The sequence below is a fragment of the Vigna umbellata genome, chromosome 1 (genome assembly GCF_029865625.1).
Source record: "Vigna umbellata cultivar VRB3 chromosome 1, Vumbellata_1.0, whole genome shotgun sequence".
NCBI classification, from domain to species: domain Eukaryota; kingdom Viridiplantae; phylum Streptophyta; class Magnoliopsida; order Fabales; family Fabaceae; genus Vigna; species Vigna umbellata.
The window spans coordinates 99,175,185-99,203,080 of record NC_142165.1 but is presented as its reverse complement, the minus strand read 5'-3'; the positions used below and the strand labels follow the sequence as shown (position 1 = coordinate 99,203,080).

At 32.2% G+C, this 27,896-nt stretch overlaps 2 protein-coding genes and 1 long non-coding RNA gene across 3 annotated transcripts; 1 reads left to right on the top strand and 2 right to left on the bottom strand.

Moving 5' to 3' along the window:
• Positions 1–46: 46 nt before the first annotated feature.
• Positions 47–4,200, bottom strand: LOC124835257 (protein COBRA-like). Its single transcript, XM_047310153.2, has 6 exons — positions 3,775–4,200; positions 3,030–3,109; positions 2,192–2,648; positions 1,113–1,269; positions 760–1,037; positions 47–663 (listed from the first exon to the last, which is right to left on the bottom strand). The coding sequence occupies exons 1-6, from the start codon at positions 3,878–3,880 to the stop codon at positions 377–379; spliced, it is 1,365 nt and encodes a 454-aa protein (XP_047166109.1). The 5' UTR covers positions 3,881–4,200; the 3' UTR covers positions 47–376.
• An 18,090-nt stretch (positions 4,201–22,290) lies between these two features.
• LOC148206957 (uncharacterized) lies at positions 22,291–24,849 on the top strand. The gene is made up of 3 exons (XR_015786664.1): positions 22,291–22,450; positions 22,597–22,670; positions 24,581–24,849. It is a non-coding gene; the product is annotated as an uncharacterized LOC148206957 (long non-coding RNA).
• A 734-nt stretch (positions 24,850–25,583) lies between these two features.
• LOC124830697 (cytochrome P450 78A5-like) lies at positions 25,584–27,466 on the bottom strand. Its single transcript, XM_047304494.2, has 2 exons — positions 26,389–27,466; positions 25,584–26,303 (listed from the first exon to the last, which is right to left on the bottom strand). Exons 1-2 carry the CDS (start codon positions 27,373–27,375, stop codon positions 25,686–25,688), a joined length of 1,605 nt encoding a protein of 534 aa, XP_047160450.2. The 5' UTR covers positions 27,376–27,466; the 3' UTR covers positions 25,584–25,685.
• Positions 27,467–27,896: the final 430 nt, after the last annotated feature.

Genomic DNA, 27,896 nt, shown 5'->3' with positions numbered 1-27,896 from the left:
ATGATTTATACGTACAAAAAATGAAGAGAAAACAACTCTAGAAAGGTGTAGAAGGTTGCTGATTAAAGTTAATGCTTGAATTCATCAAAATGCTGGGAGATCAGTTGTCTACTCTAAAGAGCGAAAAACAAAGAACAAAGAAAAAGAAACTAAATTATTTTACAACGCAAAAGCTACAAAATACACGTGGGAGTAAAATCCACCATTCTTAGTAAATAACATAACAGAGTTCTTGTTTTCCTTGCACCGGTGTTTCATGCATACTATGACCGTGTGAATGACTTCAGTTTCAGCAATCATGTGCAGATAACTTACGTAACTTCAAAAGAGAAGATAAGGCCTCTTATGTTCCACATATATAGACTCTCCAACATGGTTAAGTCAATAACATTACCACACAGTATAAAGTGCCAAAAAATGTGCTTAGTAAAGAGAAAAGTAGTCTTGAACTTGCATTTGGCAACCATGGATAGGCATCAGGAGGTGGCATTACACAGTTATCTCCGTTGAAATATATTCTTCGAGGGAAAGCCCATCCCTTATCAAATGTGAAGGTTGATTTGTCCTTTCGGAATAAGAGCTCAGACTGCACATTCCCAAGGGGTCCTGCTGAAGTAAGTAAATCATTGTAGAACTTCACTCCCCACAACATACCAGTATCATCTGCAAAAACCAGATTCCAAAACAATCATACAAGAGTTGGAATATTTTGCTCACAAATTTATCTCAGACTATATGATAGTGCAATATAAAACTTACTTAAGCCCACATAAGGTGTTATCGGCTTGTAGTTAAAGCTGAAAACCTGAGTTACATTGTCAAAGTTTGGGTGCTGGACAACAAGGTTCCATTGTGAATAATTCACCATGTAATTGAAATTTGTGATTGTGATCTTGATCCTCCAGTACTCTTTATATTGAAGTTTCACGTGCCAATGCACTCGAATAGGACACATGTGATTGGTGCATCGGACCAGAGGTGTATTTATAGCTTTGCCTGGGGGTGATACAACTGAAGCTAAATGTGGGGAATTAGGACTGCAAGAAAATTTCAGAAAAATATATCAGAGGACACTTTGGTATCTACTCAGGAATGATAAATTAATGACTTACTCTACACAGCTTCCAGGTTCTGTTTTGTTTTGGCAACCACAGGTGCAGGTAGGGCAGTTTACTATTGTACTGTTGTAGAAGGATGAAAGAGAAACACAGCACGTTGGAGTCTTCTGAGCTAGGAATTGAGAATACGTGCACGTAACATTCCAGGTCACTGCCAAAAATATATTCAGATTAGGTTTAAATCAAATCTGAGACACTAAAACCTGCTTTTCATAGCTTTGGTGATCAATGTATAAAGCATAAGTAATTAGGTCTAGTTACCTCATTGCTTATTATTTGTTTGACTAAAAGTTAATAATCCATCTCACCAATGAAGACAGAGATTCCTACGAAGTAAAATTGGGTTCTCTTGTGGTAATTCAATAATACTAGCCTATTCACTATCTGTTTCTATAAGATAGGTGCACTCCTTTACCTACAGAATTAATCAGATACAAAACTCACTTCTGTTTTGTAAGAGAGAAAAATAATGGAATAAAGTCTAATGTGTATACATTTATTACATCAAGATGTTAGCAATTTCAGATCATTCGTGTGTGTATATATATATATATATAACAAATCATTAAATGGGTTAAGGTCATTGTATTTTATTAATCAATTATAAAGTGATGCAATCAAGTAATTGTGACTAAGAACATATATGTCATAAAAGGTTTACAATGTAGAATCCGTAATAATTTTAATTTGTTAAAAGAGACAAATTGAAATTATTGAATTTTAGGAAATGTAACCGTCAGAGGTTACATAAAGGGGTCATGGTCTTCATATATGAACACCTTCATATTTCCTGTTTCTTTCTCTTCATCTCCATCAGAGAAGAAAATACAGAGGAGACCGAAAGTGCTCTATGAAAGGAAGATCATTGACCAATTAAAGGTTGATTAATAATTGTTCTCAATGGTCAATCATTTAGGTAGCTCCCATTTTCTGTTCTAAAGAAAATTGGGAACTGCTCTATTTGATAAGAGTTTATTGCTCTTAATTATTGATATGAGCTTCATAAATTCTAACACAAGAAACATGTATATACATGTAAAGTTCCAAGCCAATGCATTTTGGAAGTAACTTACTCAATGCTTGAGTGGTTCTCCTCTTGTCTTTGGTAATAAACTTAGTTGGTTTCACAATCTTTGCAGGTCCACAAGTATAACCAGGCCCTGGTGCTTTAAGGGTAAAATTTCTTGGCAGTTTGACCGTTTTGTTAGTTGTTCCTGCAGAACCAACACTAAGTTGAAATGAGGTTATTGCATGTTCAGGGTCCTGGGCCCATGAAGTTAGGACTCCTCCAGTGCAACAATTGGCAATCTGCTGGTTGTAAGGAGTTCCAGGCAGTAAATCCACGACGGTTGGATCCTTCTTACAACAATGAGGAATGTTCCCTTTGAACCTTGAACAGTCCCCTTGCTCTGTGGTTTGGCCTCCCACTACATTCCAAATTACTTCCTTCTTTGCCCATGTCCACCCTAGTATCCATCCAGGAGCCTGAATATGCCGATACTGTTGAAAGTTGTACATTGTAACAACAGCCTGTACAATTAAGAAGGATTTCTTATGTTAAAGAAACAGACAATACAGGACCTAATATTGATTTCTATATGAATTTAAAGGTACTAAAAAAATTGGTACAATATATACACATCTACTGGTTTGGACTAAATATTGTAACTTACAATAAGTCAAAAAATAGTAACCAATTAACATTAACCATGTTAAAGTTTGATCAAAAGACACCCTAGAGATCAAGCTGAAACATGGATACAACCGAGAAGATCCACCAAGCCTAATACGAAAATAATACTATATAGCTCTAATTTCTTACTCCAAATTTATTTTAAGGTTAAATGCCAAAACTCACAGTATGATGTTTTCCAAGTATTTTCTCACATTATGAAAGAAGCGATCACTTACAATATAACCGTCTGGTGTCCAGCTTATAACATCCCATTTGATTGTAATGTTGCCAGTTGGATCAAGTGCATCATAGGCTTCTGTATATGATTGAACAACCATGAAAAGTTTATGACTTTAACTTCTGGGTAAGATTACTTAAAGCAAACAATTTGACAGATCAAAGTTCCATATATCTCACAGGTATAGATAACAGAAGCCTCCAAAAAAGTAGTTTGTATCCTTTCTATGGCAAAATCACACTTTCTTCAAGCTAGAAAATAAACAGGAAGTTTTTCCCATTTCCCCCTCTTCATTCAAAAGATGTTGAAAAGGTACTTATAATGTCGCATCCTCATATAATCACCAAATGACCGTTAATTTAAGAAGAGTGTAACTGGGTTTGTCTATAGTTCTACAAAGAGAGCTAGTAGACAACAATACCCGACATGGCAGTCATTTCGTCATTAAAAACAAAAGTGCACGGCAAATATCATCCTCAACAATTGATAAGAGCACAGAACAAATGTCTAGCAAACTTTAAAGAAAGACTAAATAAGAACCTAAAAGAAAACACTAAAAACGGTTGAGGGAAAGAATCACAAATGTCTGAACAAGACAGTTATTGTTTTTGCATCTTTTTGCTTTAAAGAAAAGGGGAATGCTCCTGAATCTTCATGGCAACTCTATAGAAAGAAACTGTGTAGTATGATAATATTCCCAAGAAGTAAAGTTGATATGAGTGAGGACGAAAGAAAAACAATACCCGTGGAAGAGAATGTTGAGCACAAGAGCAGTGACAGCAGTAAGACGGCCAAGAAGCCACAACGGGGGTCAGCAGATCCAGTGGTGGAGAACCACACAGACTCCATTTCTTCCGGCGCAGAGTTTCTTTCACAATGGAAATGAAGCAAGAACTCAAGACAGCCAGCCACCACCTTTAACAAGGATAAGGCTTTTGAGTCTGTGTTCAACTTGAAAAACACCCTTGTATCTGAAACACAGTTTCAGTTGCCAACAAGTATCAAAGACACCCTTGCGAGTGACATTATCATACTCTCTCTCTCTCTCTGTCTTTTCAAAAATAAAATTACAAAAGACTTCAGCTTTTTTAGTGCTGTCATTATTATCATCATATCACCCTTCGTTTCTTTGATTTCCGAGTACCAGCAATATGCAATTGCTTCCGCAAAATATGGTTTTTCATTTCAATAATCCTTTTTCAGTTTTTAAATTTAACAAACATGAATGTGTTTTAGTTTCTCCATAAAACCAAAAGTACTGAATGTTGAGAATAAAAAATAAAGTTATTTCATTCTCAGCAGCAGTGTTGCGGACAGACGAACGAAAGGGAAGTAATATCAGTATTATTTAATTGAATAGAAAGTAATGCAGTGAATGAATGATTTAAAAATTGGGTAGGGGTAGTATTGGAAGAATGAAACGTGAAGAGAAAGCAGGAGTAGGATGCGAAAAGGAAGACAACCTTGAAGAGAGTAAAGACACGACACTTTCCCCTCCCTCTTGGGATGTTTGCCGCGTCTATGCATTTTTTCTTTTGTCCCAAACCCTCAAAGACTAATTCATATGCAACTGTAGTAGTGATGGGATTTCAAAATTTCGTTTTCTTATTTGACCTTATTTGACGGATATATTTATACAATCATAATTTTTAATTTTTATTATTATTAATACTTGTAGATATTTTTATGTTTTATATTTTTAAAATTTTAAATAAAATTATTTCAAAATAAACTTTAAAATATAAATTTAAATGAAAATAATAATTTAACGGTATCAAATTAAATTACTCGCTAAAATATTAATATAAATAAATTTGATTTTTAAATTCAGTAACTTTTTACTAATAACTATATTTTGACTACTTGATTATTCGAAAAAAGTAATTAAATGAAAATTATTAATAACTATTACCATACGAATATTCATTAATAAAATACAATGATATTCTATTCATTCAATCAACAAACAAATAATTAAACATGCATATCCATGACAGAATAAATCTTAAAAATATCCATTTAATATCATAATATATTTTATCGCGGTGGATTATTTAATAAGAATATCCATTTTGATGTATTAATATTAATTCAATTGGTTTATATGATTTGTGAATTGCTATAAATGTTGAATTCAGTTTTGCAAAAGAAAACATTGGCCACTTAGGTGGAACTTTGCTGAAGAGTTAAGACATAAGAGTCCCTTTCGGGCATATAAGGTAATTAATTGTTATGGACTTTAATTCACTACGACGCAAAAATTATGATCTACATTGATGAAGAAAAGTATGTGGATGATGACATAAGCAAATAGTTAATATATGGTATTTCAATAATGTTAATAAACAGACAGCGTTATCAAAATCATTACATTACACTTAATATATACATTATAATTTTAATTATTTTCATAAATAATCTAATTGAAATTATTTAATCATTTCCTTTATAAGAATATAAAGGTAAATAAAATATTCAACCTTCTTATTAACGTCACTCTAACTATTTCAATCAATAACAAACAAAATTTGTTAGTTTTGTAGATATTATAAATAAAAACTAATATTACATACGCTTAAAAATTTTATTGAATGTGTCTTAATTAAGTCACTTGTTACCTCCATATTCATTTATTTATATATATATATATATATATATATATATATATATATATATATATATATATATATATATATATATATATATACACTGAAGGTAATCTATTTATCATGTTATAATATCTTATCAAGGGTTATAATTCACTTTTCAAATCTTTATAAAATAGTTTGTAAGTGTATTTTGCAATACTTACTTAATTGTTGTTATATTGAACTCATTATTTTTTCTAAAAGTAAGGATTATTTACATACTTAACTTGACTCTTAGTCATATCAACAAATAATGATTATTCAATAAATTTTAACCTCCGAACAAAAAGTGATTAACTAAAGTTTGTGACAAATCATGGTTATGATACACATGTTATCTTCAACACCTACCATCTCCATTAAAAATTAGTTTGCATTTCAATTTAGAAGTGCAATCGCATTTTCTTGTATAAAATATACTAAGTTGAATATCCAATTTGTATTTCATGTACTTTCCATCTTTTTTACATTCTAACAATACATACATTTTAATCTCAAGTTAATCATTTGTTTCATCATATCTTATATGAGAATAACAAAACCAACATCAAAAGCAATCCCTCAAACCTTCTAAAATAACTCATAATGTATGGAAAAAATATGATCATTTGTATAGTTATTTGTATAATCTTCATTCCACATTTCATTTATAAAAGAAGATAAATTTAACATGAAACTAAATTTTACTTGTGATTTTATAAATCTTAAAAGATAATTTTTCATCTTAACTATAATCACCTAAAACATGATGTGACCATAAAATACCTAACTTGTTTAATAATAATAATAACTAGAGATGAAGAAATTTATAAAATAAAACAAGAAAACAAATTTAAAAAATGTATAAAAAATATAAATTAGAAAATATAAAAAGAATACAGATTTCAAAATTTGGAAGAAAACTTAACTATATTTGAAAACCCGGTAAGTTTTCTAAATCATATTTCGAAATCTAATAAGTTTTCTAAATCGAATTTCAAATTCGACGATTTTCTAAACCAAAATTCAAAATTTCATTAATTTCTAAACTCGTTGAGTTTATTAACCAAATTTTGAAATTTAACACTTCTTTAAGGATTTCAAAATTCAGTTATTATCAAAACTATTACTTTTATAAACCGAATTTCAAAATTTGATATATGTAAAATATAACAAAAATAAAAATCAAATTTTCAAACATAGATGAATAAAAAGTATAACCAACCAAAACGAATATAATACTTGTATCTGAACGAAGATTACGAAAACGAACCAAAATGAAATGAACGAAAATGAAGGGAGCATAAAGAGAAGAAGTTGAACCCGTTTAAAGAAAAAAAAAACTAGAAAAGAGAGAAAACATTGTTGTTTTAAAAATAACTTAGAGTGCAAGGTCTCAGAAAATATATCACTCAGTAAATATGATTACTGCTAATCTAATTTATTTAATATTTTATATATATTTCGAAAGACATATTCGACATCATAATAAAATTAAGAGGTTTAGAAAGAAAAATTTGAGATGCAGAAAGAAAGTCCCACTTTTCCTTATGCCAACTTACATGCACTAATTGAAGGGCTCAGTCCCCAATGCATAACTCTGCAATAAAGCACCATGACTTGCACTTTAGGATATATTTAAAAATTGTGTAGAATGTCTGCTGCATTGAGAGCGACTGAAACACATTACAGAGAACAAATAAAGTCTTTCCTACCAGTTTTTACTCGGAGGCAGGTTTAGAAATAGCCCCTTGTGAAAATAATAATCAAACAAAATACACAAAAGCATCAACAAGCAACTATACACATACAAAGAATTAACGTAAATATACTCAGTTACTCACTGTGTTCTCATACTCACACGAGGTTCTAGTTCCATCAATCTCTGCTCCAATTGTTGTATTCTTGAAAGCAATGCTTAGTGCTCCAGCCTTCTCTCTTGCCCATTTTAGAGGGTTCAATTAGGGATTCGGATGTGGAAGGGTCCGATGAGACCTTCCGGATCTTACAGGGATGAAGGGGGATTTTGGAGGCAGGGGACTTTACGTGCAGAAGGACATTGTTTAGTTCTGAGTCCGCCTGAGCGTCGTCGGGGCCGGCGGAGGAGGAGGGAACTAGGTGGGATTAGGTTCGATTAAGGATTGTGCTTGACCTAGCCTGTGCTTGACCTAGCGTGTGTTCGCCCATAAGTGTGAGGTTGAATCAAAGATTGAGGAAAGTGAAGAGTTTGAAGTTAAATGGATGTAATGTGACGATATTGATGATGACAATGCTTGAAACTCACTCTCCTTTAATCCAACTGGACCACCCTTCTCTAATTCCCCCTCTACCAATACCCTTTCTTCTTCTCCCTCTCCCGCCACTTTTCTCTCTACCTCCTCCAAACTTTCTTTAATTTCCTTCTGCACCCTCTGTTCATAAATCCGATGTCAACATCGTACGATATCAACATTCGTTTGTCCTACGTCGATATCTTCGCATCCGTTTAAGAATCTAACATATTTTCACTTTCGTTTAAATATTATCGAAGAATAAAAGAGAAATGAGATCGTGCAGACATTGTGGGGGTGGTGGAGGTCTAACTCTCTTTACTTTTCTCATAACTTAGTCCTTTTACTCCACACACGTTTCTTCATCCACCTTTATGATTACTGTAACATCCCAAAAATACACAATAAACTATATAATAGAATAATCACATTAATAATAATTCAGATCAGTCATACATTAGAGTCGAGCGTACGCTCATGGCTGAACGACCTTACAGAAAGAGTTACAAATTTAAACCGTACAAGATAAGCAAACTTGACCGAACGGTTTACAAAAGAAAATACCGAACGGCCATTCATAACAAAAGGGAAGGTGATCGAACGACCTCCTTACTATAACTAAACTATTGACCGAACATCCTACTCTTCGGTCTTGACTTCGATTTCTTCCAAATTTTCTTCTTCCAGCGCCTCTTCCAGTAGCTCGTCTCCTTCTGCTCACATTCACACGGATGATCATTGCAATGACAAGGACAGACGTACAAAACCAGACACGATAGGAAACGCATGGTAAACTTATGTAATTCAATTCATGCATAAACATACATTTCAAATAATCCAACACCAGATAAATTTCAACGTACGTATCATACAAAACCTATCACTAGACTGACTGTCCGGACTGTATGAAATATGTGTAGCTACAGGCGTTCGTGCACCCGGGTGATGTAGTAACTGTAATACTCTCATCAGCTGCCACCCGAGGTTAGTCCTATCTGTCCAAAGTACCCCTAAGAACTAGGACCTCCTATCGTTCTCACACATGGCCTACCCTTCTCTACGTGAAGACGAGTACCCACGGAACATCAGGATGAACAGCCAGCTTAGCATTCCCACAGTCATACTTTACAAATTCAATATTCAAACATGAGTCGTTCCTCCCCGGAACGCTCGTTCATAATTCCAACACATTTCATTCATATCATATTCTCCTCATCTTCCATTATCAATCATCTCAGTTTCATATTTCATTATCAATCATTTCAATTTCCTCTTTGTTCAAAGATTTATAAAGACACCAGATACCAAACGTTCAATCCTCACTCAGAACGAGGACGAACACTTGGAACGAGACAGAGAGGTCTCCAGTTCCAGAAATAGAATAAGACCGAGAGGGTTACTATCGGATTACGAAAGAAACCGAGGTCAACTGCATATCGCAAGAATGACTAGAACGGACGTTACTTATAAAGTGAGTCAATTTGATGAACTGACCCTTGAGAGTTCTAACCGAACGCAGAAAGAACTAGGCCAAATACTAAAGCTCTAAACCGGAACCAAATGGACGTATACAATTCAAGACTTTCCGAGAAGAATACTTAGAAGGATTCACCTGAAGAAACCGAACGCTTAAGAATATTTGAATTTACACCAAGAAATCCGAATGCCAGTCAATGACCGAGCACGATAGAGAAGAAAATTCTATTGAAGTTAGACGAACACTATTTTTCATGAAGATAGATTATACAAGAAACGAGTACGAGCGCTTGGTGTAAGACCGAGCACTACTCAGTACGAGCGCTAGGTGTAAGACCGAGCACTAATGAACTTAAAATAAAAGGCTTGATAAATATAGTCAGATACTATTGAAGTAGTGTTTACGAACAACGAAAATATACCATTACATATATATAAAGATTAAGTTATCACAGGATACCCAGATACAACGGTGCTTGGCCGAACGCTCAAGCATAGTATTACCACACGAGGACGCTTGTCCTCAACTAGGATTCTCTCCAAATGAAAGAATCCCATTTCAACTATGTTTACCAAAAGAACCGAACAGTCAATGACCGTTCAATAACGAACGCACACTTTCATATAAGAAATTTCATATTCAGAATTCATTTATATTTGTCTCATTTCTTAACATATAGTTTCATAACTTTATACATTCATATCATAATCAACTTTCATACTTCATACAATCCATATCATATAAGGTTCATATATTTCATACATTATAACATAATTCAGCCATATTTCATTTCCACTCATTAAACAAACGAACGCTCATGCAATCCAATCATATCAATCATCATGCATCAAAGTCATTCAGTCAACTAACGAATGTTCATACAGTACAGTAGCATACAAATTAAATTAAATAAGCTTCCCTTACCTCTGAGCGTGAACGTACGTTCCAGACGCAGAAATACAATTTCACCACTGCAGATTCTTCTACTACCAACGCTCGACAATTCAAACTACACCAAGTGACAACCCGACACTATCAGAACCGCTCATTTTAAGAATGATGATCAACACACGAACCCAGAACTGGGTTTGCATGTTTAGGAAAACGAACGACAGAGCAAAGAGAAGGACTTACCAACCCAGCTTCACAAACCGAACGGTTTATCTGGAAGCTCTTGACGCCGGAAGTGCTTCTATGGTGCCGGAACAGTGATCGGAGAAGAGAAAATGAGTGTTTTCTCAGAGAGAAGATGAAGAGGATGTAGAGATAAGGAGGAGAGAATGGGATTCTTCAGAAATTTTGAAAAGAGGGTGCATGCAGAGAGTGGGGTAGGTTTTTCTGAAAATCCAAGTTTTGCTTCACACTTCAAAACGAACGTCCTCTCATCTGTCGACACCTGCTTTCCACTGACTGATTTCCGGGTCCCCTTCGCTTGACACCTGGCGTTCGTCATCTGAGTGTCGAGCCTCCCTCTTGACACGTGAATTCCACTAACGACACGTGCTTGGATTTTACTGGTTCTGCACACTATACTAATATTTAAAGGACTAAAATACCTTCCTCTTATACAATGTCACCTTTTTCCAAAATATTTCCATAATAAGTAATCCAAAATCACTTTTATAAAGAATAAAATGGAGATTTCAAAACTATGGGGTATGACTAGAAATTATGCGAATGCAGGATGAAAAAACATTTTCGCTCTTTTTTTCTGCATCTATTCGTAGACATGTCATTAGAAACTTTAATTTCGGAAATGGACTCAAATAACGAACCATACAACATTAGAGTTAGACGTATAAACTGAAGCCTAAAATCTGCTAATTTAATTTGGCCATGCCTAAAAAAATACCTTACATATTAGGGTTTTAAAAATACATTATCTTTTGAATTCACTTTTAAAGTACCTCGTAATTTTTTGAACCATCTTTCACTCTTTTTTTTTCTCATAGAAGTTTTACAAATTTAGGGTGTATAGGTTTATTTCTCAATCACACGCATGATTGATTGCTTAAATGAACTTAAATTGCGGGGAATAAATATCAAATGTAAATATATCTTATAAACTATAATTTATTTATTTTATTTCTATATTTTGTATTTTTTTTTCTTTTGTTTTAGTTTTTGGGATGGCATGAGAGTCCATTAGCCTAAAAGTTACAGTTTGCAAAAAACAAATGAAAAAAGCTTTGCCCATATATTGTGTGGGCTTATAAGTTGAACGTTTTTTGCAATAGTGACTCAAACCAACCTATGAAAAACATGTTTGCACTAATATGTCCACAAATATTCTCGTCAGAAAAAATAATTTATGCACAATTTAATTTGTACAGTTTTTTCATATAATTTTTCTCAGAGTTTTATTTGTATTTGGTATAAACTAATTTTAATTTATAAATAAGTTCATTTCATTTTTTCTCGGAATAATAGTTATAGAGAAGCTTATGTAAATATATCTGAATTCATGTATCCAATTCTATGCATATGGTTCTAAGCTAACACATTAACCTTTTCTTTTTCCATTTTGTTATAGTTTCCAAATTCTTAGTTATCTTAAGTAAATTTATTATAATATATTGGGTGTTTTGCTAAAAATAATAAACTGAGAAATCGAAGGGTTGAAAACATTTTTCATTGTGCAATAAATGCATTATACATCAAATACTGATTTGTAAGACAAATATATATATATATATATATATATATATATATATATATATATATATATATATATATATATATATATATATATATACCGATTTTAGTAGAGAAAAATACTCTCATATATTATGGATTGTAAGTTTTAAGATCAATGGTATTTGAATAATTCTCATTCTCAAAACTAAAAAAACAAGAAATTTCATCTCTCTCTCTTGTTCCTCTCAACCCTTTCTCTTTCATCTCTCTCACTCCAACTTTCTCCTTGTCATCCCTACATTAGCTCCAACTGAAAAAAAAAAATCAGGAACACTCACTTAACCCTAATCTACCTTTCTAACTTATCTAATTTGTTTCAATCTCACCCACACATGGTAACCCGCGACACCGCAATTTGTTGCTATTGCTTTGTTCGTTCATTTGTTTTTCACTTTAATAACAAAATAATTGATGATTTTGATGTCTACAATAATTTCAAAACTAAAAAAAAGAAAAAAGAAATTCCCTACGAAAAGACATTAGCATCAACCCGTAATAATTGCAAAGCATTTAGTTTCTTAATACCAATTTTGATAAAATCATAGAATGAAAGGAATATAAGTTAAACTATGAATATCAAATTTATTAAGTTTAAATTCCAATTTGTAATTTAGTTCATTTTTTTTTTCTTAATTTCACTTCTACGACACATGATAAATCACAACATCATGTTTATATTGACCAAAGAAGTTGGAGATCTGAATTGTTTAAAATAAATTTATATGATGTGATTTACTTTAGAAAGTAATTTTCTAGTCAAACTGAGAGCTAACAGGTTCATTATGACTAGACTAGTTTACTAATTTCTGGTTGATTTTTAATTAGTTGGTATATCAATGCAATTCTTCTTGAAAACTACTCAATATTTTACAATATGCTCAAATCTAGAAGATGTGTAATTTGTTAGAATATTTTTATTCTTTTTACAAAAATGAAATGAAAATATGCTTATCAATATGAAACATTCCAAAGGAAACGAGGAGTGGTCCTTGTTCTGAATAAGGGGACAGAGTCAACAACAACAATTTTCTTTGTTCATAACTCTCTTGAATAGTTTGTTCTTGTTAAATCATTTAGTACGATGTGGAGGAGCTTCATTTTTTTTGCTATGTTTTGACGTTGGTTATATGCAGGAAGATGAAATGTATATTTCCATATATTGTTCTTAGCGAAAAATATGTTTTTAGAATTATTTTTAAGAACTAACTTCAGAAATTCATTTTCTGGATAATAACTTACCTCTTCCGGAATCTCCTTTCCACACAAGGGTTTTTCTCTTCTAGAAAATATTTGTGGACAACTTAATAGTCAAAATATCAAATCTCTCTAAAGATAAACTACTAATTCTAAAATTTGAAAACGAAATTTAATAACAATCATAAAGAACCCTCGAATCAAAAATCAACATCAACATCAACATCATCAATTATTTTGTTGTTAAAGTGGAAAACAAATGAACGAACAGAGCAAGAGCAACAAATTACGGTGTCGTAGGTTACTGTGTGTGAGTGAGAGTATGGAGATGAGAGATAAACAAATTGGATAAGTGAGGAAGGTGGTTAAGGTTAGGCGAGTGTTTCTGATTTTTTCAGTTGCGGCTAAAGAGAAAATGTTGGAGTGAGAGAGATGAAAGAGAAAGGGTTGATTGTAGTGAGAAATGTGAGCAAGGGTTTGAGGTTTCTTTTTTAATTTTGAGAATGAAAATTATTCAAATATTTTTCACTTTAAAACTTAGAATCCATAATATATAAGGATACTTTTGTCACACACACATGTGTGTGTGTATATATATATATATATATATATATATATAACACGGAGTGGTAAGGATTGAATTCACATTTCACACGTGTGGGATTTATTTTAGGGTGAAAACAAAAAACCAAAGACTAAATTTCTGTCTCATTTTTAGTGAAAATGCATCATGAAATAACTTCATGCAACAGCTCAAATCATTTCAAAATCCACTAAAAAACTACTATTTCTTAAACATGCTCGTAATATCCAATTACAATCATATATAGCACAAAGTCTGTGTTCCAAACAACAACAAAAAAAGCATAAAACTTAATGTCTAATTCAATCATATTAATTCTGATTACTCTAATAGGTTTCAAACCTCAAATAAAGTAGTTATAATATAAATTTTACTCTCATGTTAAGTTAAGAATTTTATATAATAATGATCACTATATTTTACATATAAAGTATAGGAAAAAAAATCAAAATTTCTTAAGGAGATTGAGACTAAAAGGTATGGATAAATCCGACAAACTTTAGTGGTGTATTTGGTTATGTGAATTTATTGCTTAAGAGGATGAGCGAGGATGAACGAAAGTCCTTTGGTTCCAAGAGTCATTGTTTATTTGCATTAATGAATTTAAGGGATAATAGAATATTCTCATCTTCACATAAATTTAAAAGGAATTAACTTCTTACTTAAATGTCCATCATTTTTCCTTAAATTTCAACTCACCCTCATATGCTTTTAACTGTGAGTGCAGTAATGCATGTATCTACCATGTAGATAATTAATAATAATAATAATAATAATAATAATAATAATAATAATAATAATAATAATAATAATAATAATAATAATAATAATGATGATGATATTTATATTATTAATAATTGTTATAATAATAATAATACTAAAACTAATAATAATAACAATAATAATTATTATTATATTTTATTTTATATTAATTTTAACTATAAAAACCTAACAATTTCATTTGTTAAATTCTTTTATCTATCACATTCATCAAATCATTCACATAAACATGTGATTATACAAAAATTGATTAAGAACTCATCTGAACTGAATGTAACCAAACTTATCATAAATTTAAAACTCAACTAAACTAAAAAGTTTATAATAACTTTGGTTTAATGACATTAAAAATTATATTAAATTAAAATCTGAATATAAATTCGACTAACGTGTCGAAGTTTTCAACTACAGCTTTGCACTCAAGTACCATTAGTAGATAAATATAAGCATGCGTAATTAAGCAACATGGGCGCATAGAGGTTTTTTTCAATATAAAATTAAAATTAGTACTACACGACTTTATTCAGACTAAATCAACAAGGACTATAAGTTTATTTTTACATTACTTATTTTAATCAATCAAGCTCATTTATTTATCTGATTAATAAAGAATTTAATTAAGTGTAATACATATGAATGATCTATATGCATACACTTGTCCCGTCGCAACCGTGTTTTACAATCAATACCTAACTATTCTTTCTATTCATTTTTTCCTATATTTAAGATTTTTCTTTTATATAAATTAAAAAATGGAAGAAAAAAAGTAAAAAAGGTAGTCGTGGGGCAGATTTACCTTATGAAGCAGGTGATGATGCGTGATTAAGGTCTCCATGTCACGATCATTGTAGTAGCAGATTCCACTTTGCACTTAGCACAAATCCTACAGAACTAGCCTCTCATTTTCTGTGTACAATAGAAGATTTCTATTAAGTATGAAGCTTTAAGACAGTCAAAAGAACTAAAATAATGCCTTTAGCCATTAAAGTAGTCACTCAATTTGCGGTTTTTGCCCTACCCGAGATCCCAACAGTTGTCCCCATTCACACAATTATTGGTTACCCAAATTCTTCATGTCGTAATAATAATAATAATAATAATAATAGATATTCTCAAATAAATATAAAATAATGGGTTAGGTTTATCAACCAACAAAATCTACTAAAAATATAAAACATTATAAGAGATTAACACGATTCTTTATCTAAAACGTTAAAATAATAAATGAATGAATCTTTATTTTTAATTGTGTTTTTTTATTTTCTTATTCCCATCAAACGTAAAATTTGGATTCATATTTAAATTTTGAACGAACCTAAGGTATCGTTAAGAGTATACTTTTGTTTTCATTATACTCAAAACCGAACCAATTATTTGTGTGGTGCATAAATTAGGGAGAGCACATTGGAAAGAAAGTGCTTTTGCTATGCAATGTTTCTTTAACATCTTAAAGCATATGTTGGAGAAGCATCCAACAGGCAAGTATGATTGTTAGACATTTATTAATAAATGATCCACATGTATATATATATATATGCATGCAATGCCATGGGAATTCAGAATTAGGTTCTTTACAATCAATCTCTTGTGTGATATATAAGTAACATAGAATTTATCCATTGCTGTTGTTTTTTTTATTGTTATGTAGGTTGGATGGGTGGTGGAGGATGATGATTCGTTCATATGCTTCACCCAGCCTTTTAAAACCTTATGTTTTCCTAGTTGAGGAGGCGGCGCAGGATTTTAAATTCATCTTCTTTTATTTCTTTTTTGCTTTTCGACCCACTGGAATCACAAAGCAATTACTTCCAGGATTTAACTTAATTTTCTACTTAAAGCAGCTAGAGTCTTAGTATTAGTAGATTTAGATAATCTTCTCATATAATCTTCATTCTAATTCGATCCACTCAATCTTCTTTCACAATTTTATGCCACTGCCAGATCGCGATCTACCTTTTGGCGGCATCTTCAAGTGAAAGAATACCAATTAAGAAGCTTAATTTGTTTACTTCATAATCTTGCTTTCAATGCTAAGTTTATTTTAAAGATTTTGGTGTGTGATTAATTGATTCTTTGCTGGGTAAATATACTTAATTCCTTTCATACTATTTTCTGTTTTCTTCTTCCTGAAACCTGTAACTGTTTGAAATGATCGTTTTTGACATTGAAGAGACTTCTAATAATAGATTGCTTATTCAAGCAAAATTATTACACAAGCACATAATTATAGATTGCGTAATGATCTTTGTGTTAAGTTGAATGATTTTCATACACTTCAAGGTCTCCGATATCAGAAACAACCAATATCAGTCACTCAATTACCACTGATGAAACATTAGTAACTAAACTACTTAACAACTAAGCATATAATAATTGGATTGTTTCTGTCCCAAATTTGCCTATTTAAGGTAATTAATATGAGTTGCTTTCTTTTCCAGCAAAAACGTTGGTTCACTAAAGAATTTTGTTTTTTCCTTAGTGAAATGGTTCTTGGCATTTTGAAAATACAAAATAGTTTACCAATATATTTCCTGGTAATACTGTTGGAAAAACGTGACCCACATAAATAATAGTATTCTTTTCTTCTGAGATTATTTTTCATTGAATCTTGACAACCTTTAAATATGTGTAAATAAGATCTTGGGCCAAGTACAAATAATAAAAACTAACAATAGAATATCAACTAACTTAAAATAAAATCTACCTAATCTATCTCTATCTTATATTAATAAAATAAAATAATACTCTCCTAAATAAAAAGAAAATCAAAACTACTTATATCTATTTTATCTCTATCAAAATCAAATCAAATATTACTAAACTCAAAACTAATAAAATAAAATTTTAATGAATCCCTAAAATTTAAATTTATCTCAATAAATATTCTTTACACTTTAGTAGCTCTTACTACAAACAGAAAAAGTTGTAACTATATCTAAAATGACATATAGTTAATCCATGTTCTGGGACATTCATGTCACAGAAGTGTATGGTCTCAAAGATGTCTAAGCCTTAATTAAAGAGAAGAATACAATCTATAACTTGCAATATTTGTTATGCCTAAAAAGTTTTACAGAATTTGCAGCATTCTTACTAACCTTGACATGTGATCTGTTGTACGGTTTTTGCTTGTTCTCTCATCTTAGATTTCATAAAAAAAATTCACGAATTAAAGTCAAAACGTCAACATCGACCACGACAGTAGTGCTGGTGTACGCAATGTTCTAAAAGGAAAATGACACTTGAACAACCATTTTTGACAACATTTAGACACGCGCACATGTGTCTAAATTTGAGTGGTCCATTTTCATTTAATTTTTCCAACTGGACCACTGAAATTTAGACACGTGTGCGCGTGTCTAAATGTTGTCAAAAATGGTTGTTCAAGTATCATTTTCCGTTCTAAAATGCTAAGGCTGTGTTCGCATGAACCGAATTTACTGTTCATGCGAATTTGCGAGCGAAGAATTCAGCTCGTTATGCGTTCGGTTGGAGTGAAATGCGCGGACGGATTTGCGATGAAATGCGGGATGGTTGCACTGTTCAGTCACCCGCAGTTGTGAAGAGATTTGCGCGGATTGTGAGCGAAATGTCGCGTGTGCCCTCGGTTAAGAAACGTTGGAAACGCGTAACCGGTTACATGTTCGCGTAACCGGTTACGCGTTTGCGTAACAGGTTACACGTTCGCGTAACTGGTTACACGTTCGCGTAACCGGTTACGAGTTCACGTAACAGGTTACGCGTTCGGGTAACCGGTACGCGTAACCGGTTATGCGATTTCCTTTTTTTTTTTTCAAGTTTTTTTTATAATTATTTTAATATTAATAAAATTAGATATATTATATTTTTTAATTTATTTTTAATAAATTGATTATTATATTTTCTAATTTTTTTTAATAAATTGATTATTATATTTTCTAATTTATTAAAAAAAATTGATTATTTAGTTTTTTTAATTTTTAAACATTAATTTTATAAATTATTCATAATTTTTTTTTTATAAACATTTTTACAATTAAATATAACATTTATAAATAACATTTTATAACTAGGGACATTTTGGTAATCTTTAATTTATATCAATTAAACTAATTTTTAAAATCTATCACATCAATCAAATCCTACACTAATTCTCACAAACTTTGCTTCCAAATCCACTCTCAATTACCCACAAATCCACTCAAAAAAACAACAAAAAAATTACCCTCAAATCCATTCAAATCATCTCCCCCAAATCACTCCAAACGAACACAGCCTAAGTGAAGAGGCTTGCTGTAAATTACTTTTTCACTGGACTTTGACTTCGTCACCCTCGAGTTGTTAAAAAAAACTGTTAATACAGTTCTTTTCTTAAGAAATTTTTTTTTTTAACAATTTTTCTTGACAATTTTTTTATAACCAATTATACATTAACATGATCAGTTTTAAATATACAAATCAATAAAATAGTGACACATAATCTATTATCAAAAAATTATTAAAAAACATTATGAACATGATCCTTTTCTTAAATCCAACAAGATTTAATAAAAATAAATTTTATTATTATTATATTTATAGTATTTACTAAAACCTAATCATTCTTAGGCTAGTTCATGTAATTTCTTCTGCGTAAACAAATATTTTTTTTTCTAAAATTCACCGTAGTATTACTTTTTTTTATACCCTAGATGACTTTAAAACAACACATGCTAGCGTAACTTTAAGGGAATATATATATATATATAATGTAGCATTTTTGGTGGAGTACGGAATGTGTTGATGATGGATGGTCGCTGGGTGTGATTTGAGAAGGCAGAAAGGAATATAGAGTACTGTCAAGAGAGAGAATCAGTTAATAAAAAAATGAAGGATTCTGAATAACAAAAAGAAAGGGAAAGACTAAAACACTTGGATTTGATGCATATAGAAAGAGATCTTATTAATTTCTTTGGATATTCAAATCCTATTTCCATATTTCTTTATGGGTGGAAAAGGAGCAAAGCTTTTACAGGCATAGTTAATATATATATATATATATATATATATATATATATATATATATATATATATATATATATATATATATATATATTCTGGAGAGGGTTTTGGATCCTGCAAAACATGTAGCTTTATATATGATTCTTAGGTTCTTATTTCTCAATTATTTTAGCTTGGGAGATCGATCACGATAAACTAGGGAAAAAAAGTGAAAATTTTAGCATAGTTATTAACAAAATTAATAATTTTAATTCAAGTTTTGAAAGATATAAATTAATTGAAAAAAATGTTATTGATAAATTAAAAAAAAACAGATAATATAGTATCCCCACAATTGACGACACTTAAAAAAAGTGAGGAAAAAAAATGATGAAGCCATGATGATGTATACGGAATTCAGTGATTTGATAGCAATTATGTAACTTCATCACGCATGCTAGATTGCTGACCAACTTTCTCTCTCTCTCTGTTCTATTCATAATTAACTTTTAGACGTGACCAACTCCATCTTATAATTTTTATGCTTTTTCTATTTCTTTAATTTCTAATTCTTATCGAATTAATAGATAAATTTTAAGTTTAATTTATTTCTGCTACATAGTACACTAAACAAATAAATAATCTAATTAAAATAAGTTTTAAATTATAGTTTAATACTATATTATAAAATAGAATTTAAACATAACTTATTTTTATAAAACTAAATTTATATTTATTTGTATATATACTCTATTTATTTGTATATATACTTTTAAACCGGTCTTATTCATATAACATAACCATTTTGTATGTATTTTCCAATTCTTTGATGTGAATACTGTTGGTCATATGTAATTGATAGTTTTTACAACCTTAACTAACTAAAGTACCAATAACTTTTAAAATTTTTATATAGCCAATAATTTAAAGAAAGTCTTCCATTATTAATGTTGTCAGTGCATACAAATCTTTATTATACACTCTCCTCTTTATCTCGCTAACGCTGCGATTTAACTATTCACACAGTTTTGCGAGCGAGGAATTAAGCTCGTTATGTGTTCGGTTGAAGTGAAATGTGCGGATGAATTTGCGGTGAAATGCGGGATGGTTGCACTGTTCAGTCACCCGCGGTTGTGATGAGATTTGAGTGGATTGTCGCGAAAAAGTCGTATGTGCCCTCCAATTTAAGCAACGACAGGGTGGCGTAACCGGTTACACCAGAGTGTAACCAGTTACAGAAGATGTTTTGGCTGGCAAACGCGTAACCGACGCAAGGTTACAGGGTATATATTTTTCTATCTCCTTTTCCAAACTAACATCTCTTTATTTTATTTTTTAGTATTTTGTATAACTATTTTAATATTATAATTTAAAAAGATCTACGTCTTAATAAAATTAGGTATATTATATTTTCTAATTTATTAAAAATAATTTGATTATTTAATTTTTATAATTTTTAAACATTAATTTTATAAATTATTCATAATTTTTTTCTTTATAAACACTTTTACAATTAAATATAACATTTATAAATAACATTTTATATTACTTTTATAACTAGGGGCATTTTGGTAATATTTAATTTCTACCAATTAAATTAATTTTTAAAATCTATCACATCAATCAAATCCTACACTAATTCTCACAAATCCACTCTCAATTACCCACAAATCCACTCAAAAAAACAACAAAAAAATTACCCTCAAATCCACTCAAATCCATTTAAATCATCTCCCCCGAATCATTCTAAGCGAACAAAGCCTAAGTATATATATGTTCTTATATCTTATTTTTATTATTATAAATATTGATCAAATATTTTTTATAAAGAAATTAAAATTATAACAATAAATAATATTTGTAAATATTTAATATTTAAAAATACACTATTTTTGTATCATATGAAAGAAATAATATTTGTATAAATATCATAATACAATTGAATATTTAAAATCGAGAGTAATTCTGATGTGAAAAAAATAAATAATAAAATATTAAAAAGGAGAAAAAATAATATAATTTGTGTTGTAAATTATTTGACTAAATGAAATTAGTATCTGTGTTTTTAAAAATCATTAAAAGGTAAAATATATGTTTAAATTTGTGTTAAAAGGAAAAATGCAATGCCATTAAAAATCTGAATGAACTCTGTAAACATTGAACAAGTCACACAATTGAAAAGAAACCAAAAGTTATATAAAGAATTTTCTAAATGAAATCAAACTAAGAAACAAAGGAAAATATTTTTTTTATATTAATTAGCAGATTATGAATATTTTAATAATTTAAAATAAAGACAAATAATATATATATATATATATATATATATATATATATATTAGATTAATTAAGACTATATTTATAAGACAAGTTTAATTATCATCAAGGCAAGTTTTAAAAAATAAGTAAACAAGATAATCCCTATATTTTTCCTTTTATATATATTTCAAGATTATTTACGAGAATAAAAATATAATAAACTCTGTTCATTCTAATAATACAATTTATAATTTTTTTATTTCAATCATTTTGTCTCTATGTGTAAGGACCTAAAAATTTGGACCCAGGGTTATTGGGCCTTAAGTGTGGCAGCCAGACCTTTAGCAATTTGGGCTCATGACCTTGGTAAGGGGGCTCTCCTAAAAAGAAAAAGCTGAAGTTCATTTGCCAATTCTCCTTTCTCTCTCTAAAACCCCTTTTCCCAAATTGTTGTCTGCCTTCTCTCTAGCCTCCACACTGATTTAGCCATTGCATGTTCTGTTAGGTGGTACCTTAGCGACCGTCTCGTAGAGAGCTTCAAAACCATCCGATTGGTTTTACGTTCTTCAGCCGGTAAGTGGCTTCCTCTTTTCTCCGCTATTTTCGAAATCTAGGGCTTATGGTTCTACTGCTTTTGTGCAATTAGAACTGTCCTCTTTCCAATTCCTGTCAAGTTTGAGCTCTAAGGGTTGTTCTCATCACCAATGTGATGGTTGTAGGGCACTGCTTAAGTTCTTCCCGGGATAGGATACTGTTGAAAGTTGTATTGTGTGCTAGACTGCTCGACTTTAAGGTAAGGGGAGCTAGTTCTCGTTTTGATTTTTACTGTATGACGTGATTGCATGATGATTTTCAAATTTGTATGTTGTTGGAAGCAAAATTTTGAATTTTGCTAACTTGAAATGCATGTATGGAAGTGTGAGTGCTACGTGAATGTGGTGATTGATGGATATGAACTGTTTGGGATGATTTTGAGTGATGAATTATGTATGTTGAAACTGTTTTGGTGTGTAAAATTTGTTGTGGTGTTGATAGGAAGGAAAATCAAGTGTCTTAGGGTCACTTTTTAGTCATTTTAGAGGAAGTGAGGTAGGGATTTTGAGTAAATGAAGGCTGCAGTGTTCCTGGACTGTTTGGGCAGCCTAGACAAGTCCATTGTGACTTGTTAGAAGCATAACAGTAGTTGAAAACAGGTGCAAAGTGGTAGAATTGGATTTGGGTACCTAAGTTGTGAAAATTGGTATTTTAGGGTTGAATTTGAGTATGAAATCACTTTAGAATGGAATTAGGAATGTTTATAATCAATTAGGTAAGTCCAATCACGGATAAAACAAGAAATTAAGGGTGTTAGAAGTTGATAAAAGTGGTTAGAAATGGTCAAGAGAGGTTCTGATACAAGTCTGCAGAATTCTGAGAATTCTGCAGAATTAAATTCTGCAGAACGCGCAGACTGAGCGTTCGTCCATGTCGGAGTTGAACGCTCGGTCATGCCATGTGCTGTGTTAGCGTTCGGTCATGAGGCTTGATATTGAAGCGTTCGTCCATGGAACGCTTGCATTAACAGCGCTCGTCCCAATAGTGCTCGACTAAGAGTAACAGCGTTCGTCCATTGGAATGTGATAGTGATTAGCGTTCGTTCTTGTCTGGGGACGTTCGGTCTTAGGAAACGATATTAACAGCGTTCGGTCTTAGGAAATGATATTGAAGCGTTCGTTCTAGTTATATTAGCGTTCGTTCTCGATGAGGTTCGTCCTCGGGACTGGTCATGGGTAGCGTTCAGTCATGATAAGGTTTGATATTGAAGCGTTCGTCCAAGTGCTTATGACGTTCGTTCAAATAGGGATCGTCCAAGTGCTTATGACGTTCGTCCAAATAGGGATCGTCCAAGTGCTTTTTGACGTTCGTTCAGTGTCTGTCCAATGGGTTTTGGACGTTCGTCCAAAACAGTCCAAGGTTTTGGACGCTCGTCCAGACAGTGTTCGGTCCAGTGGTGATATTTTATTTCTTTTATGCTTTCTCTCATTTCAGTAAGCTTTGTTAATTAAATATTTCGGTTACAATTTATGAATGCATCTTCATGTGATCTAGATTGGTTGAAAGTGTATGATTATAAGTGGTTTATGATGTACATTGTTGATCCAAAAGGAATATTATGAAATTTAAAATGGTCGGATTGAATCGGAAATTAGATCTCTCGGTGAGATCAGTTAGTGTATTGAATGAATGTAAGAGGCTTCCATATGGGGGGTTATCCCTAACACTCCAACGGTCTTTCATTCTCACTTAGAGAGGATAGACGCGTGTGGTGGGAGTAGTGGGAGGTCCTAGGGTAGACGCTATCACTGGAGGTCTATTCCGCGGTAACGGATTAGCCTTGTGTATGGTCGGGTGGAACCCCTCGGCAATGGCTTTGCAAAGCAGTAGAGGCCATCACAAGTGCACAACCCGCCCCAGCTCTACATACATTCTATGTCCGGACGTGTCTAGAGTCTTAACATGATAGGATACTTGTCTTGATGAGTGTTATTAAATAAATGCTTATGTTTATGATGACTTATGTGTATGGATATTCTGGTAAATGCTAGATTGGTTGAAAATGAATTGTATGATTGTTTGAGATCTAGCTCACCCTTGCATTTGTGTGTGTTGCATGTGTTTGATTTCCCTCTTGCGATGATCATCCAATCCTTTGGATGTGAGCAGTAGGTGATGATGTACCCTTGGAGCAAGCGTTGGAGAATGAGGAAGACCCAGCTCCTAGTGCTTAGGATTTCTACTAGCTATGTTGTTCAATAGCTTTTTATTTTGAAAAACTTCTAGCCTTCATTTTAGCATGATCTGTATTTTGGAGAATTATGAACTTGTACTTATATTTTAAAGTTTTCCAGTCAGACTTGGATAACTGTACTCCTAATTCTATCTATTGTGTACTCTTAACTGCTTCTATTATTATAATTGATGCATTCTACGTATATACTTTGTTATATATTTTGGGATGTCACACTATGTGTGTAAATTAATTAAGGATTACAAAATTCACAAGGATATAATTCATAAAATACGATATTCAATCTGTGAATGCAAAATAAATGTAAACAAACAAATTTCAAGAATTCTTCACTTAAAAAGAAAAAAAAACTTACAAATGATATCGTATATACTTACTATTATTGTTTCCATCAAATTTAGAGTTCCATCCTTGATAGTATGCAATACATTTAATAATAATGTACATAATTTATCATGATAACAGACAACTTGCATTTATAAGATAAGCGTAAATGAGTTTTTTTTTTAATAAATACATAAACAGAAAAGAAATGATAAGGTAAAATTAATTTATATATGAATTGAAAATATAAAAATTACATGAAAGAAGTTCCCCAAATTGATTTTAATTTTTAGAAAAATAAATTTCAATTTGTGTTCTTCTAAAAAAATAGTTATATAAAGTTAGTTTAAACTATGTAATTTAATAATATTAACATAAAATATATACTTTAACCCATGACTAAACATTAACATTAATAAGTAATATAATAATAATTCATTAATTATAGATGAAATAATATACTCCACAAACAACAAACAAATATTATTAGGATAGAAAATGATTGAGTTTTAAAAAATGAAAACTATACATGAATAATATTGCCATAGAAAAAAAATAATTTGTTGATGGATGAAAAAAGTGGAGTTATTGTATGGGAAAGAAGTGGTAATTATTAAGAGGAGTAAAACTGTGGGATACTCCAACCCTTTAGGTTACAAAAGAAGGCTATGTTGGTTTGATTGATTGATTGATTGATCAAGGAGAATGGGTTACAGAAGGTCTTGGAACAACTTTGGTGATGAGAGAGCATTTCATTTTCATAGACAGTTCCAAGCATTCAGACAGATCCACACCACAATCACAACTCATCCATTTCAGCTTTTGTAGCAACATAGCAACCCAAAGCTCAACGCTCGCTACACCCATGGCTTTCCCAGGGCAAACCCTTCTCCCAGACCCGAAAGGTGCCAACCTCAGATCAGACCCCATCATTTGCACCTCCTCCGTCACAAAACGCTCCGGTTTGAACTCTTCCGGTTCAGACCACACTTCTTTGTCATGACTGATGGCCCACATGTTAACCATAGCTGTGGTTCCAGCTGGAACAAAGTGGTTGCCAATTTCTGTGTCATGGATGGAATACCTCGCCCATGACAGAAGAGGACCCGGTGGGTGCATCCTCAGAGTTTCCTTCACTATGGCCCTCACGTAAGGAAGCTTCCCAAGGTCATCATCATTCACACTCCGCTCACACCCAACAACACTGTCTATTTCACTTTGAGCCTTCGCTTGGATTTCAGAGTGTACAACCATCCTCGCAAGAATCCATTCTACCAGTATTGCCACTGTATCAGTCCCCCTAAAGATCATTTCCTGAAATGCAAGCTTCGCCTTTTCAACTTCTATATCATATTCAATCCAAACAACATCAGAATCATTTAAATCGGAAAAAACTTACCCACAAAACAGCAACCATATCAGAGTGTTGAAGCCTGTTCTCTTTCTCCAAATCCAAAAGCACGTCGACAAAGTCGCCGGAGCTCTCACTATCCTTCGCCTTATCCTCACCTGCAGCAGCCCTCTTCTCCCTGTGCTCCGCTATGATTTTTCCCACAAAAGCATTCACTCTCTCCACCAAACTCCTACACCTCTTCCTCACACCTTGCAAATCCAACCTACCCAAAAGTGGAAAGTGGTCACTCCAGTTAAACATCCCAAGTAATTCATACCCCTCACTCACCAACTCCTCAAGCTCACACCCATCACCACCCTCACCAAACACATAACTCTTCCCAAACACGCTCATCATCACGTTATTCAAGGACCCGAAATGCAACACCTTTCTCACCTCTACCTCACCATCTCTCCTCATCAGCTCCATGATGTCTTTCACCATCTGGGCCCCAACTTCAGCCCGGAACTCGCCGGAGGCGGCGATTCTCTTTGGAGAGAACATGTGAGTGGCGGAAATCCTCCTCAGGTTCCTCCAGTACTCACCGTACGGGGCAAACCCCATTGCACGGTGGAAGAGGAGCTCGTAAGCAGACTCCTTGATAGGACGGTCGGCGAAAGCTGAACTGCTCAAAATCCCTTTGGCCGTGTCAGGATGAGAAGAGATGATGAAACGAGTAAAGCCCACCGAGAATGCCATCAAAGGCTTGGCATCAAAGGTGTGAGCAAGCTTGGCAAGGACTCTGTGAGTAAGATGCCCTGTGAAAGCAGAAAGAAGACCCACCACCGGAAAACCAGAAGGTCCGGGAATGGCAGGTTTGTTGGTGAGAGGATTTCCCTGTCTGAACTTGGAGAGAGCCCAAGCAAGACCACCAGGAACCAACCAGTAGCCAAAAATGGCGACAAGTGACATAACACCGATGAAAAGATCAAAAGTGAGCATGGTTGAGGACGCAGATAGCGGCAGAAAGAGAGAGGAGAGTTGAGATGACATCTTAGTTCTGAAAGGGTTGTTGGGAATGGATGAGAAAGAGGAAGGCAAAGAATGAGGCCCTTAAGAAGTTGAGTTCTGGTGAATGACCAAGAGTGTGAACCACCTTATATATAGATATATCATCCACACTCCGCTGCACCAACATGCAAACCTTTCTATATCACACACTTCTTTCTCATATATTCAAAATATATTACACCACGCTCTGTTATAAATTATAAAAAACTGTTAATTGCCTGTAATATAATTTTATTTACATTACTATAATATTCATTATGTAAAATATAGTTTTTTTTTTATTCTTTATAGTCTTATGAAAAATTATACTTTCACCCTCGATACAATTATAATTAATAAATTATTATAATAATATAAATGGAGAATGATGGAGGTATATATTAAAAAAAATTTAATAACTTTAAAGTTATGCCTAAATATTAAGGAGGTTGACAATGCTCAATTTTTGGTTAAAAATATACATAAATTAAAAATAAAAATTATATAAATGTAAACATTTCATA

Bases quoted from the DNA above. Each gene is read 5' to 3' on its own strand.
- LOC124835257 (XM_047310153.2), bottom strand. From the start codon at position 3,880: ATGGAGTCTGTGTGGTTCTCCACCACTGGATCTGCTGACCCCCGTTGT. The intron at 1,270-2,191 runs GTAAGTTACTTC...TATTTTTGGCAG, and splicing joins GAGAACCACTCAAGCATTGA to TGACCTGGAATGTTACGTGC. The intron at 664-759 runs GTAAGTTTTATA...TGGTTTTTGCAG, and splicing joins AACACCTTATGTGGGCTTAA to ATGATACTGGTATGTTGTGG.
- LOC124830697 (XM_047304494.2), bottom strand. From the start codon at position 27,375: ATGTCATCTCAACTCTCCTCTCTCTTTCTGCCGCTATCTGCGTCCTCA. The intron at 26,304-26,388 runs GTAAGTTTTTTC...CTTGCATTTCAG, and splicing joins ATATGGTTGCTGTTTTGTGG to GAAATGATCTTTAGGGGGAC.